Genomic DNA, 16,134 nt, shown 5'->3' with positions numbered 1-16,134 from the left:
ATCCCATTTAATCTTCAAAGTAGAAGGCGAGATCCACATCTTTATAAACATTAAACCTTTAAAGAACATACTAGGCTACCAGAAAGTCGCCAGTATATAAATATTAAAACAGTGGAGAATTAATAATATATGGCGCATGGAACAGTACTTACTGCTCAGTAGTAGACCATAAATGCTTTGCAATAGGGCCCATCATTCAGAAAGTAGTAGCTGAGGATCTGAATGACAAGAAGTTCAACAAAGCTTGACGACCGGGCAATTGGGGCTCTGTGAGAATCTAAATTTAAAATAATTTTTCCACACGCCATTGCTAGCAAATAGGTCAAGCATAGGCTCGGGTCATCAGGAAAAGGGAAGAATTACTTATATGGCATTTCTCCTCCCTATGTTATTTTATTTTCATAGAAAGAAAATTAGCATGAGAAACTAAGTCAGTTAAGCATGAAGAAACAAAATGCCACTGCTCTTGTATTACAAGGAAATATGAATTATCTATTGAATGAGGAGAATTCAGATTCCTTATAGAAATATTTGTGGAAAGTAAGACTAATGGACTGGAGAGGTGGATCAGTGGTTAGGAGTTCCTCCTGCTCTTGCAGAGGATGGAAGTTGGAATCCTAACACCCACCCCAGTTGACTCACGTCACCTGAAACTCTAGCTCCAAATATCTGAAGCTCTAGCCTCTGCGGGCCATGAGCAAAGAAATGCACCATTTAAACATACTTAAAAATAATAAAAAGAAATAGAATATTAAAAGCCAAAAAGACTTAGTAATTTACATAGGATTACAGTTAGGATGGCAGGACTGTGAATTAATTCAGGCCTTCTAGCTCCAGAACTCACTATCTGAATCATTATGCTAACCTGTCTGCAAGTTATTAGGACCAGAAAAAAAGCATTCAAAAATCAGGACAGCAAACTGACAGGAAATGTTTTTATTCTGATGCAAGAATAAAATATAAAACAAAACAAGAAACAAGTACAGGAATGTGGTTTTATTTTATTAATCATGTTCCAAAACACTGTAGTTGGAAAATGTCACTAAAAGTCGCAAAAACAAAACTACTCAACACCAGTATAAGTATATAATGAATACTTTTAATTCCGGCTATATTAAGCTCATGTTAATATAATACTTCCATAATGTATTTCATTTTATATTAAAAGAACTCAGGGTAAGTAATACTAGAGAACTATGGAATCCTGGATTCTGTGGCAGATGGGTTATCCTCATAGTCACAAAAGGGACCCTAAAAGACAGACCAAGGATACAAGCAATCTAAAGTAGACCATGTTAGTAGCAGTGGGTTTTTAAAGTGTCATGAAGATAAGTCAGACAACAACTTCACACACAGCTCATACATTTTAATGAAGATCAGAGCACTGACGGCAAGGCTGTGTAACACTAGGAATGTAACTTTATGGTGGGCTTTTAGTCATGACTCTTACCTCACTCTACTGTATGCAAAAGACAAGGGAATGCCTTAACACCAAATAATACACAGTAGCCAAAAAGCCTATAAACATAGTAAGAGACAGTCTCTTAGTCTTGTTGTTGTTGTTGTTTTTGTTTTATGACACAGGGTTTCTGTGTAATAGCCCTAGCTGTCCTGAAACTTCCCTTGTAGACCAGGCTGGCCTCAAACTCACATTCAAGTCTCACAGCCCGATCCATATCAGAAAATTCATACATTTAAGGATAAACATTTAAGGATTGTGGGAAATCCTATAACATTTTACATCTTAGTAAACAGCAGCGAATTCCAACTGAAGATAAAGTGATTTTTCACTAGAAGTAGGAAAACAAAACCCACTGAACATCAGCATGAATATATAATGTATTCATTAATTGTGACATATTAAGTACCTCTTAATGTAATATTCCCAAACTATGTTACCTCATATTGTGTTTTAAATATATAGGGAAGTGATATTAAAGAAACTACAGAGTTTGGCTTCTGTGGACAGATATAGGAACCTTACAGAAGACAGAAAAGGGAACTGGAAGGTAGTAGGAAAACTACTTGGAATGAATAAAATGCCAAGGCCTTTAGGCAGTAGACATTAGGAATGCCACTGATAAGAAGTCCATTCAATGCAGCAAAAGTGAGAAGGTTGTAGGTGGTGACTTCCCTAAGAAAATCTTTGAGAGTACTGAATACCCACGGTATCTAAATAACAGGATGGAAATTGAAGACAGGTGCTTAGATGTGCCGTTCTCATCACTCTAAATAAAACAGCACCCATCTCCAAGTCACACTTGTCCCTTACACCCTACATCATGCTCAATAGCATTATCCCTTGACATGCTGTATATTCCTCATCCACTCATGGATGATAGTATTTCCAAAGCTCTATCCTTGGTGCCTAGGACATGACATGGCATGTAGTAGGCATACAACAGTTGTTGAAAAAAATCGATTGGAGGCTTAACTATTGTCCATATGTGGAATATTTGGTATTTTGAGGTTACTTCATTCTACATAAAAGAATTTACTCATCAAGATTAAATGAATACAAAATGTGTTGTTCATTTATAATACCACAGTAAAAAGTACTGCAACTATTATGGTCTACAAATTGTTCTCCAATTGTTTGGGGGAGGGAGTAAATTATACAAAAGCACCCAAGAATACCCTCATAATTGTACCAACCAGTGAGTCCACAAAGGTAATAAAGGCAAAACATGAAGTTCTCAGCTTCTGAAGACAAGGTCTTGTTTTCTCAGGTTTAGTATCCAAGTAACACTTTACTCTTCTGAGGAATATATTTTCCTTTTGGATGTATGAACCACTGGTATAGAGGGCATGGCAGTTTGGAATGCAATAGCAGCAACGCTTTTGTGCAAAATTTGGCATTTCAAATCATGCCTCATTAATTCAAAAAACATAACTACCTACCATGCAATGAATAGTATGTGCAAAGGTAAAATTTTAAGATATGGAGTTCATTTAATAGTAAGAAAAATAATTACAACACATTGTGCTGTGGTAATGTGGGAAAAGGAAGACAAAAAATATGAAGGAATATCTAATTTCTACTGGAAAGGGCTGAAAACAGCCTCTGGACACAGTATTACTAAAAGTACATCATACAAGTAAATTATTTACCTGACCACAAAGAAAGGCCTGGAAATAATGGTGTCTACAAAGGTACTGAGGCTGAAACACATAAGTGCATTGGGAAAGTACTGGAAGAACTTGATTAATTGACTATGACCCACTGAAAAAGTCTGTGCTTCTAAAAATCACATTAAAGATTATTTAATTTTAGAAAGCCAAAGTATTTTCATAATAAAACTTGCTAAAATGCTAGGAAACATAAAAATCTTGGTTTTATAAAGATATGCCAGGAGTTGAAGCAGGGATGGAGGAATCTCCCCTAGCTACCATTGCCTATTCAGAATTTTGTTGATCAAAAAGGAGCCTGTAATTTTGATGTTTGGAAAAATGTTGATCTAGAAGACAAATCAGAGTATAGAAATGAGGCTGGGAAGGTAAACCTTCTGTTTCTCTTCCTGAAAAACTACACAAAACTGCGGGGGGGGGGGTGAAGCAGAGAAGATTTTCCATTAAAAATGAAGTATCTGTCTTTTGCTCATACTGAACTTAAAATTACTGTGCAGTCAGTATTTAATAGGCAGTTAGAAATAAACTTCAGAGGAAGCAAGGAGACTGGGGCTCAAGTTCCTGGCAGGGAAATCAGCCTGATATTATGGGCACTGCAAGCCAAATGGCTGTGAAAGATATTCTTTAGCATGAGCATTTGGAGTAAAAAGCAAGAAAGAGAAAGAAGAACAGAACTTACATGAAGACAGAAAGTGAGAAACAACAAGAAAACAGGGAACTAGAAAAGATTGGTCATCAAAAAATAGGCAACCTATTTTTCTTTAAAACAGAAAAATGAGTAAATATAAGTTGACTCCTTCAGAATTTAAAAGAACAACAGTAGAGGTGACTAATGAATTTGACTCTACTACAGGGGGGAAGGACAGGCACCTTCGTTGCTTACAGTCAACGTTCTTCTAAGTGAAGTCACGCATGTAGAAACACACTCTGAAAGACTACATGCCTTCCACATAACTAAGTCTCCTAAGAATAAACAGCTGATGGAGGATTAATACAGTGTTGAAAGCCAGCTAAGGACAACACTACCAGATAAGACAGAAGAGGAAACAATGGGGGAGAGTAGTTCAGATGACGTCCCATGAAATGCAGGGCAAAGAAAGCATGAAAGAGGCTCACTAAGAGTCAGAAGAACAGTCAAGAAAGAAACCTGTAAAAAGGATAAAAGCTGTAGAATAAAAATAGAGAGAAACCAATAAAAACAAGGAAATTTTAAAAGCTAAAAAGCGGAGAATTAAACCCTGTCTCGAAAAAACCAAAAAAAAAAAAAAAAGCGGAGAATTGTTATCAGTTACTGAAACTTAAGATTTTAGAAAGAGAAACTGAGTATGGCTAATGCACAAGGTGCAGGAGCAGAAATTACTGGAATGTAAAGATGTCATTGGGACAGAAGTCTAGTGCATCAGAAGGGATCATCATACAGACTATCCCAAGACAACAGGAGTTGAGGTAGGCAGAAAGTTGGTGAGCAAGACAGCAAATTAGGCTCTCTGACCATCAGCATTCAATCCTAATAAAGGCAAAACATATGTAAAGTTCATTATATGCAAAGATGTGCCCTAAAAGCATCTGAACTGACAGAATCATTTACACTGATTTTTATCTTCATTATTGGAGAAACCATGCAGTTTTTGTTTTAAACAAAATAAGAAAAATAATTTATAAAGTAGCTAAGTCAATAATTTAAGTATTATTAGTAATACATGGCAAAATAAATACAATGGTTCATCCCTAAAATCTTTTGCCATTTAGATTACTGGAAATGAAATCTAAATATAGTTATAATCTTTTAATTGCCTACATTTATACTGATCTATATATCTGAAACAAGGAGAAAACTGATTTTCATCTTTGAAGTATGCAGATTTGTGTTACAAATATTTTACCACAGTGAAATATAACTGGGGTCCTCCTCACCAGTGGCAGGATTGTATGCAGTTCAGTTCAGTTAGAATAACATATATGCTATTTTAGAAGGGAGAGACTACTTTTTCACAGATTTAGGACTATACAATGAATGGTGATAGCATTAGAGAAGGGTACCATGCTGGGCATCTTTACGTAGTGTATATACTTAGGATCAGTGTAGACATCGCCTCTCCTGAAGCCTTCTTTTCCATCTCACCCATCTTCTTCCAAGCAGTGAGGACAGAGCACACCTAGCTGCAGCGCTGCTGAAAGAAGCTCAGGATCTGCTTAGCATTCGCCGTGCTCCACTCCTGCTCCTTCAGAGGTCCTTCACACACCGACACATACTTCTTCAAAATTTTTTCTCCTACTTCTCGGAAATCCAAAGGCTCTTTGTGTGTGGTGCAACTTGCTCCAAAAACATCAGTATCAACTTCATTATTTTCTGACTGTAGATCTGTGCAATGCTTTAATCCCCAGTAGCACATTTCTCCGCTGTACATCATAGCCAGCACGTGAATATCACTAAATATTCCTGGGAAGGTCATTTATTTTGAAATTAGAGTTAAGTTTATAGAAAGCAACATCAGCTATTGAAAAACTCATAATGTCTTTAGCAATAAACATTTTTCATACCATTTACTAATGCTCAGAAAAGCCCACTATCACTCGCACAATTCTAACTAAATCAATGCTGTGTCTTTTACCTAGATAAGAAATTCCCCAAACAAAGCAGAGTATTGTCAAATAATATTTTAAATAATGATTTAGTTATTCTTAACATTTTTATGAGGCCTCTTTAGGACCTTCTTTGAGAATTAATTTCACTGGTGGAACCCTTCTAGATTATAGCCTAAATTCTGTACATAACTTCAGAACTCTCATAAATTTTCTGAACTGCATCCATGAACACAAAGTTTATTTTGAAGGATGCTCTAGGATCAGTGATATAACTATATTGTTATAATACATCTTATATTTGAGTACACTAACAGTCTTATGTATTATCATGTGTTTGGTAGGCCATAGAATTCTAAACTATCACAGATGCTAAAGATATCCAAGTTGCTTTGTATCACTAGGAAAAAAGAATACCAGGACAATTTCCATCAAAAGATGACTATTCCTTTAACATTATTCCCAGAAATTTTGCAATTAATTATTTAAGGTCAAAGCATGTTAATTTGTTATAAAGACAAATTAGACTTAGAATAAGAGATCTATGTAGACCAGGAGTAGTAGGAATACACATTATATTTTCTATGTGTAAAGCAATTTCTACCTATCAAGTACAATTAGCACATAAAAAGCCCTAAAAGTCTATCTCCTTTAAAACTTACTTCTAGTATGACATTAATAGCCAAATCTAGTTCTTGTCAAAACAAAAGTAACATGATACATTAACTCTTCTAAATTAACTCCAGGTTCTGCATCCTGTTGACCTCCATGGGTACCTACATACATGCACATAAATTCACTCACACATGAACACATGAATAAAAGCAAAATTACACACACACACACACACTTCTCACATCTTACTATGTAACTCTGACTGTCCTGGAACTCACTATACAGAACAAGCTGATCTTGAACTCACAATTTCTTATGCCTTTGCTTCTTGAGTACTGGGATTTTTATAAAGACTTGTGCCAATACATCTAGCTAAAACTAAACATGTTTTAAGTGTTTTTCTACATTATATGAAAAAAAATTGTAGTTCTTGCATTCATTTTAAATCTTGTATGAAATTTCAATGAGAGTAGTTAGCAAGCTTTCTAAAATCTTAAAAAAAAAAAAAGAAAGAAAACTTTACTTAGAAATGTTAACAAGAAATCACCTTACCTGTACTCAGTAATTTAGCTGTGTCTAGGTCTTGGAAAGAAACACCTTCATTTAACTGGATAGGGCATCGATAATTTAGCATCTGCAGCAAGTAATTGATCCCATCAACAAGGTACTAAATAAAGAAATCAAATAAATTACAGCATTATGCACGGAACTATAAACAAGTACTCTCTGCCTCATTCTTTACTCAAGGATAAATGGACCGATACAGAAGTACATATAATTACTATGATATTCCAGTGGCATAAAGACTTATCACCCTGAGACTGTTGCAATATAAGTAAACCCTCCCAAATAATGAGTATGGAACAAGGAGGAAATTATCAATCACAACCATAAGCTGCAGCAATGCAGTTATTAAAAAAATGTTATCAAAGGATGAATGTTGTAAACATGAATTCAAAAAAACCTTTAAAAATAAATATGGAGTTTTGTTTGTTTTGCAGTACTTGGTACTTAACCTAGGGCATCATGAATGCTAGACAAGTGTCCTACATTGAACTATATATTAAAATATAGTGAACTATATTTTAGCCCGTTTTATGATTCAGATATAACTAATTTTTTCTACCTAAAAGTATGGCTTCCCATTTCCAAGACTATGCAAACTATGGGTACATTTAGACTGAGCTGGAATTCTTAGTGACACAATACTAAGATTCATGTCTTTGGAATAAAAATTGTTAGAACAGAGAGTGTCATAGTTTTAGGAGCAAGGTCCTACAGGCTTCTCAGAATTACCTTGCTTACAAAGAGACACACAAAACAAAACTTCTTTCACCAAAGAAAATATTTAGAAATTAACAGCTTTATCTTATATTCAAACAAAAATAAAACTCAAGTCTCCAAATGCTGTTCTTTCATGTGTCATCTTAGTCTTTACAGAAATCCCAAGAGCACAGCCTGTGAACCTAAAATGTAGGTCTACTAGCCCAGAACCTCTGATTTCACTACTGTTATTATAAAATGTAGGTCTATTAGCCCAGAACCTCTGATTTCAGTACTGTTATTATAAAATGTAGGTCTACTAGCCCAGAATCTCTGATTTCAGTACTATTATTATAAAATGTTCTAAAGTCTGTAAAGCTAACAATCAAAATCATAAATGAAATTGTTTCTTACCTTCTGGAGCAAGTTAGATTTTCTCAGAAGCCACTCCCTTCTCTTAGTTAGAGAGTGACAGTACATATATAACAGGGCTCCTCGTCTCCAAGAGAGGCATTCCAGTAGCTCATCCCCAAGCAAATCGCACAGCTGAAAAGAAACACAAAAGGCATATCCACAAACAAAGCCATACATTTACAAAATCAAACTTCTAAAGAAAATTAAGCAACTAAAAGCATTCTCATTTCACAGAATGTGTCCAGATTAGGTTACAGAGAAATGCTTATGCTTGAATTAAGTAGAAATATTGTCATCTGTTGGTATATATACAGCAAAATAACTCTTTAATTTCAAGTAGTATTAAAAATTAAGTTGAAATATGATAGTAGAAAATTCCTCTACTATTACTTGGAAAAATGCAAAATCCATTCTCATTAAAAAGATACCCTTTTTAGGAAGACTTTGAGTCAAGATAATATCTATTTTTCTAGAAAGAAATAGGAACTACAGAAAAGAATAAGAATTAATTTGCTAGAATAATGAAAAGCTATATATGAAAAAATAACTTAAATAAACCAAAATGTTTATAGTGGTATGGCCTTTAAATCTTGGGGTTATTGCTCTACCAGAACGCCTGTCCTAATGAATACATAAAGCCAAGAAGGTATTTAGATAGATGGTCAACAGGCACATAAATACAAGAAATCATTTACTTGAAATAGTATCCAGCAGGGCCAGCAAGAAGGCTCAGCAGGTAATGGTACTTGTTGCCATGACTTGAAACCTGAATTCAATCACAGAGCCCATATGGTGGAAGAAGAAAACTGACTCCTGCAAGTTGTCCTCTGACCTCCATATGTGTACTGTGGCACACACATAAGCATGCACACATTGTACCCACAAATACATGTTTAAAAAAGGGGGGGAGAATAACCCAGGACTAGATACCTAGATACATAAGGCCAACTAGAGAAGGCTGTTAACAAAGCATGTGACAGGACATTAGAGACAGATCAGAGACATCAAAGCATGAAGGAGACATCCTTGGGCAATGCCTGTCTCTACAATGAAGAAGAGGAGAGTTCTGGCAAAGAGCAAGCAAAAACTTCTAAAGATGGCGAAAAGAACATGTAGGAGACAAAGGATCAGTGCCAGTAAGAAAGGCGGCAATGTTCACCAGGGTCAGGATTTAAACAGACAGTAAGGACTGGGCGTGGTGGCACATGGTTTTTATTCCAGTACTTAAGAGGTGGAGGCAGGTGGATTTCCGTGAGTCTAAGGCCAGCCTAGTCTACAGAGTTCAAGGGCAGCCAGTATTACACAGTGAGACTCTGTCTCAAAACTCTAAAGAAAAAAAAAGGCAATAAAGACAATTAGATTTTATGACTGTCAAAAAACAGTGCTTGCAAAAGTAAAGGCGACAAGGAAATATCTGTATTAGAAAAGGATTCTGTATGCAATACAATTAAAATTCCATTATATAAATATTCTGAAAGTAGTTCATAAAATACACTTTTCTGATCATGGTCTAGAGTATTAACCTCCTCTCCCCCAATCCCCATCCACTTTGTTTTTTTTTTTAAATGAGACAGAGTTTCTCTGTGGTTTTGGAGCCTGTCCTGGAACTAGCTCTTGTAGACCAGGCTGGTCTCGAACTCACAGAGACCCACCTGACTCTGCCTCCCAATTGCTGGGATTAAAGGCGTGCACCACCACCGCCCGGCTTCCCCGTACACTTTGAAACAAGATCTTCCTAAATAGTCTTGGCTGGCCTGGAACTCACTATGTAGGCCAGGCTGGCCTCAAACTCACAGATCCCCTTGCCTCTGCCTCCCAAGTGATAGGAATAAAGCATGTGAATCGAAGCTCAGCAAACCTCTTTCTTTTAATCTTAACTTAAAACAAGGATACATTCACAAGCATCAAAAATATAGTCTAAAGAGCATACCAAAGCCACACAGAGAAATCCTGTCTTGAAAAACAAAAACAAACAAAAGGGCAGAACGGCGGCAAGACAATGTGACAATGTTCTGTTATAATCTGCATGTACACAGCACTTACCTTGGGATGCATATTGTTTTCTTTAACTAAAATTTCTGGTTCTGAAAGAAAACTGAGAAGCTCTTTTACTTTCTGGGGAGAAGAGTCTTCAGGAAAATCTTCATCTACTAGCTTATTCTCCTCAAAATATGTCATGTCTAATATGGCCTTAAAACAACAAAAAAAAGTATATGTAAGAGATGAAACTTTACAGGATAGCAAAGTGTTTAGCCTTTATTAGACACTCAACCATGTCAGCACTGTATTTAAATTTGAAAGGAAGCAAAATGTTCAGGCACCAAAAGGATTACTGTTTCAAGAAGTAAATGAAGATTCATGTTTCAATTAACATGTCATAATTATGAAAATATAATCAATTATTATTTGCTGCTCATATCTGTATAACTCCCGGATAATTTATAAATGCCTGAAGTTTTATAGTCTAATTCTACTTTTTAATGCTGAATCTTTGGGGGATTTGTGTTCCCAAATATACAGCCAGTATTTGAGAGCATACACCCTGCCACCAAATAAATGAAGTATGCCATCAATGTGTGCAATTCTAACACTGAGTCCCCAGCAGCCTGTTAAGACCTTAAAACTCCTTAGTCTTCTTACTTATTTTAATCTGCTGGAAACTGGGTTACAGTGGTAGTTTTTCTACTGGTCACAAAACTAACCATGGACAAGCCAATACCTTTCAAAGTTCCTTTCTTTAAGAGTAAAATGAATATGTAAAACACATGAAACACTACAAGCACAATTTGTGATACCTAAGTAATAAGGCCTAAGCCTTATCCCCAAGGGCAGAGAGATCAGCTTCTTACAATCTTGATTCAGAGCCACGAGCATCTTACAGAGGAAGCTAAGGAATCAGAGTCATGAGCAGAGTTCAAGGCATGGGAAATCTAAGTCTGTATCCCTAGATATTCTGCTGTATTGGGGGAAGTTCAGTATTTAGAGGATCCTCATGTGAAAGACAAGCAGAATACTCACCATAGCAGACAAGAGTGAAAAGTTTTCTGAAGAGCTAGAGACTTCCAAGTTAATTCTTAGGGTTTAGCTACTATAGGCTAAGTCAGTCATGCTGGAGGCAGTAACACTCATATGTACCTCCTATTGAAGAAGCACAGTGCTACAAATGTGCTCTTTCCAAACTTAACCAAGTCCTCCATTTTTCATAACTACTTTATCTTTACTCTCTTAGCAATCAAGAAAGGGCATACGAAAGCACTTTGCCAACTATAAAGTGCTATTTAAGTATCAATTACTATAATGGCATACAGTTCATTCAGATGTCAGCTTGTGTGGAAAGACCAAGAAAGTATATACCACCCAAAAGGAAGATGTGGTTGTTTGAAATAAAATGGCCCCAATAGGGAGTGGTACTCTTAGGAGGTGTGACTTTGTTACAGTAGGTGTGGCCTTGTTGGAAGAAGTGTGTCACTGTGGAGGTAGACTTTGAGTTCTCATATGTGCTCAAGCCATGCCCAGTCCTCAGACTACTTCATGTTGCCAGCGGTGTAGGTCTCTCAGCTTCTCCAATACCATGTCTGCCTGCATGCCACCATGTCCTGCCATGGCAATAATGGACTAAACCTCTGAAACTGTAAGCCACCCCAATTAAATGTTTTTCTTTTACAAAAGTTGTTGTGGTCAGGGTAACTCTTCACAGCAATAGAAACCCAAACTAAGACAGAAAGCAAAAAGTAACAGGAAAATGTCACGAATGCATATGATGACAGCACAGCAATCATGTTTACTGTGAGAATCATCCTAAGAAAAGGTGAATTCCAGGGAAGAAAATTAGGCATTAATTTCTAGTATTCTGATTAGTTATCAATAATTATTTTAATAGCAGTATTTTTCTTTACGTATCTAATGAATCTTACTCCTTTCAAACTGCAGTTTCTTTTTCTTTTTAGCAAAATTCAATGCTTTACAATTAATTTGATTTTATTTATAAACTTGTTTATAAATAAAATTTTATTTTATTTATGTATATAACCTTTGGAAGCCTAGCATTTAAATAATCAATCTGATATCAAAATGTCAGAGTTCAGGGACTGAGAAAGACGGCTCAGTCAATGAAGTATTTGATGTGAACATTAGGACCTGAGTTTAGATCCTCAGCACCCATGTAAGAAGCTGAGCCTGGCATTGGGCACCTGTAATCCCAGCACTGGGGAGGCTAAGAAAGTACTTCTCTGGCACTCACTGGCTGGCCAGCTGGCCCAGTTGAATCCATAAGTTACGGTTCAACGGGAGACCTTGTCTCAAAAATCAAGATGGAGCGTGACTGAAGAAAATGCCTGACATCAACCTCTGATCTCCACGTGAATACACACAAGTCCACAAGTCTCCACGTCCACATGAATGTGTGCAGTAAACACACCCTCAGTAAAGCCAGACATCACGTTTGTGTTAGTACCTGTGTGTACAGTTCCAAAAGATTTGATGGATTTGAACATTCTTGCTCTTCTCCACACAAGAGTTTCAATTTTTCTAGAGCTGCAGAGGCCCGAATTAAAAAGTGATCTGAAAGTAATAAAAACATGATTATTTTACATAAATCCAAAGGGCATTTTAAACAAAAAAGTACTATGTAACAGAAATGATATAAAGAAACTATACTGTGGAAAGAGCAATTTCTTACCTAAAATATTAAGTATTTCATACATAAAACCCAATCACAATGAAATAAATTTATTCTTCAAAGCAAAGGCTTAAAATTTTTTTTTAATTCACTGTTGCTATTTCTTACATTTAGAAATAGCATTCTTAAGAGACTTTATTAAGGAATTAAGTATACAGCTCACTCTTTCTTGGTATGTTATGTGTAGTGTACATGCATATGTATGCTTGTTTACACACATGAGCACACACATGCAGGATGCACATGGAGGGCAAAGACTGACATCAAGATGTCTTCCTCAAGCCAGGTGGTAGTAGCACACGGCTTTAATCCCAGCACTCAGGAGGCAGATGGATCTCTGTGAGTTTGAGGCCAGCCTGGTCTACAAGAGCTAGTTCCAGGACAGGCTCCAAAGCTACAGAAAAACCCTGTCTTGAAAAATCAATAACAACAATAAAAAAGATGTTTTCCTCAATCATTCCTCACCTTACATATTGAGGCAAGGCCTCTCACTTGTACAAGGAGCTTGCGATTCTGCTGGTCTAGCTGGTCAACTTACTCAGAGGACACTGGGATTACATGTGGCCCGCTACAACTCACATTTACAGCAGTTCACCACACTACACAACATGTGCTTTACCTTCTGAGCCATCTATGTAGCTCTCAGTTTATTATATTTTTTGCAATGTAGAAATACTTAAAATACTTAATAAATTTACAACCTTTATGGGAATGCAAAATCCACAAATTTGCAGAAAGAGCTTCCACTGAATGCATGTAATTTCATAAATGCAATTGCAAATGTTTCCTAAAAGATTAATTGGCCAAATCTTTGTGAAAATATCAGACTGTAAACAACTCTAACATACTTCCATTTTCAGTTGCTATAGCTACAATTACAATCTAGAGGGCTATCTTATTCCTTTAAAATTTTGGTATGGGGCAAACTACCTCATTCCTTCAAAACCTACAGAAAAACAAACAAAACCAACAACAAACAAATATTCTACTACTTCAATACACTTTATCACAATTTACTCAACTTTCCAACCTTCACCATCTCCCCGTCACTACCGTATTTTCTTGACTTCTGATTTCAGACTTTGTGAGTCCCAAAGACACTACCCTCCCTCAAATTTCACTTCAGTAGTAAAATGTATATATGTATACCACAGTACAAGACACTAAAGTTTCTAGGCCTCTTATCTGAAACATGGGACCATTCCTAACCATTTGCCAGTGGACAATTTAGTAGTTGGTGTGGTCTCATCTGATCCAGCCTCTGCAGTTACATAGAGATAAGTTATTCAGTGTTAGAATAAAAACACCATCCGGTATGGCAGCTGGCAATTACATAACACCCTTTAGTTTTCCCGAGTAAAAAAACTAAACTATAGCTTTAGAGGAATTTTTGTTGCTGTAAGATCACTATTCACCTACACTGAATGCTATCTACTTAGGTCTCTTCCTATCTCTCCTTGGCCCAAAAGAACCAACCAACCAACTCAGAACACAAGATTCTACTGTGAACCCAAATAGTATGGAATGCTGCATTCCCGACATGCTTAGAAGATTATAGTAAATGCAGAGACTTGTATTGAACCAAGTCATTGCTGAAGCAAGATGTTATAGCTATTACCATAGGAGGGGTGTGGTGCTGGCATAGCTAGAAAAGTCCATAAAAACACATTACCTTTAGCTAGAATATTTAAAGTAAACTGGCAAGGAAAGAGAGAAAAGTGACTCACATAATCTCTGGAAAATATCCTTCTTACGGTCTAATTCCATACAAGACAGTATCATACTGCTAATAATGAGAAAAAAAATGGCCACAAATACAAAGAGCATTCTTAAGTGGAATGAAGATGCACCTTACATAACCTAGTTTGAAGAGAAACTCTCAATACTGATGACTTAATAAAAAAATGTTAGGCTAAAGGATAAGTTTCCAATGTGTTTTGTTTTTGTCGTATGGAAAAGGGTCAAGTATAATTTAAATACATGTAAGTTCTATTAGTAAATATCGGGTAAAATTAACTTCAATACTGACTAGGAGCTCATAAAGTGGACAGCTATGGCTGTGGTTTAAGTAAAATTTCAGATGTATGAAGACTCCAAAACTATTTAACACTGAATTTTTTCCCCCAGGTATCCTCTACATAGGATCACAGAATTCTTTCAAAAGAAAATTATGAAAGAGTGTTGGGTTCAGCAATAAGTGAATAAAAATTATTTGTGCTCTGGGATGATCCAAATAAAGCTAGAATTAAAAGAAACCGGGATATAGACTAGGCAACAGTCACTACTGAAGCCTGTTTCACTTGCCACAAACCAAAAGAGAGCCTCAATGTGGTGTGTGGGACACTGAAGAACATGGTCCAACGTAGAAATGCTCTAGCAAATGTTCTTCATTGAAAGTGGGCCATTTAATTGCAGAACCGACTCTATAAATATACCAAGTGTTCAATCGCTTGGGAAAATGTATGAGTCTAGCTACAAGAATTTTAAGGCTCGTGCACGATAAAGGCTCAACGTTCAAATGAAGTACTGCCGAACCAATGGCAACTGAGAAATTATAAAAAGCAAACTGATTCCGATGTCAAAAGAACGATGGGTTTCGCATCCCATTTTTTTTTTTCCTCCCGAGGAAACATCTCAGACATTTCTCAGAATACACAAGGCTTGGCGAGGACTGAGATGATGTGGAGGGAAGCTCATTCCACCTACACCAGTGCAACTGTGTGAAATTCCGTTTATTTACAACTGAATTTTGAACTGAACACAAAGGGGAAATTTACAAGGCAGTAATGAGAACGTGAACTGTCATGCACGCCTCTCTGTATTTACTGGATGAAAAGAAAAGCATCGTTCATTTGGGAACAGTTAGGCATTCAGGAAAACGTCCGTGTGTACTTTTACTCAGAGTCTAGCCTTTGCGCAGATTCGACACTACACATCTGGTCGGATGTAAACAGAAAGGGTTTCAAGGCGTGTGAAGCCCGCTGCCTTGGCAGCGCGACTTCTGAGGAGAGGGTAAATGACTGCCCAATGGGGGCCGGCTCAGAAGCGCCAGCCCTCGGAGGGCCAGGACCAGGGACCCCGCCTAGGAGCGCAGGCCGCGCCTTCTGGCCAGCGAGCGCGGCGGGCCCGCGGGTCTCCCCACCGTCCGCCCGCCTCCCTCTGCGGCGCTCCCTCACCGTCTTCCCCCGCGGCTTCGCTAAGGTGCTGTATGTGGGCCTGAGCCAGGTCCCCGAGCTCTTCCACCCGCCTCACCACACCGGACACCGCGGCCGCCATGGCCAGCTCGGGGCGCGCCGGCCCGTCCACGTGACCGCGGCGGCCTGCGATCACCTGATGGCCTCGCTGGCGGGGCGGGGGCGGAGCCCACGCGGCCGGTGGGCGGAGACATAGGCTCCGGGCGGTGACCGTCCTGGCCCGCAAAGGTCGTTCCGGGTATTTAGTTCCTCCCCGTC

General features: G+C 37.5%; 1 protein-coding gene across 1 annotated transcript; it reads right to left on the bottom strand.

Moving 5' to 3' along the window:
* Positions 1–1,079: 1,079 nt before the first annotated feature.
* Rimoc1 (RAB7A interacting MON1-CCZ1 complex subunit 1) lies at positions 1,080–16,134 on the bottom strand. Its single transcript, XM_075975972.1, has 6 exons — positions 15,859–16,134; positions 12,458–12,564; positions 10,048–10,194; positions 8,005–8,136; positions 6,880–6,994; positions 1,080–5,569 (listed from the first exon to the last, which is right to left on the bottom strand). Exons 1-6 carry the CDS (start codon positions 15,956–15,958, stop codon positions 5,286–5,288), a joined length of 885 nt encoding a protein of 294 aa, XP_075832087.1. The 5' UTR covers positions 15,959–16,134; the 3' UTR covers positions 1,080–5,285.

This window comes from Microtus pennsylvanicus, chromosome 6 (assembly GCF_037038515.1).
Source record: "Microtus pennsylvanicus isolate mMicPen1 chromosome 6, mMicPen1.hap1, whole genome shotgun sequence".
NCBI lineage: Eukaryota > Metazoa > Chordata > Mammalia > Rodentia > Cricetidae > Microtus > Microtus pennsylvanicus.
The sequence above is the reverse complement of the archived record's forward strand: the minus strand, read 5'-3'. Positions and strand labels throughout refer to the sequence as shown.

Bases quoted from the DNA above. Each gene is read 5' to 3' on its own strand.
- Rimoc1 (XM_075975972.1), bottom strand. From the start codon at position 15,958: ATGGCGGCCGCGGTGTCCGGTGTGGTGAGGCGGGTGGAAGAGCTCGGG. The intron at 12,565-15,858 runs GTGAGGGAGCGC...TATTACTTTCAG, and splicing joins CGAAGCCGCGGGGGAAGACG to ATCACTTTTTAATTCGGGCC. The intron at 6,995-8,004 runs GTAAGAAACAAT...TTCTTTATTTAG, and splicing joins AATCTAACTTGCTCCAGAAG to TACCTTGTTGATGGGATCAA.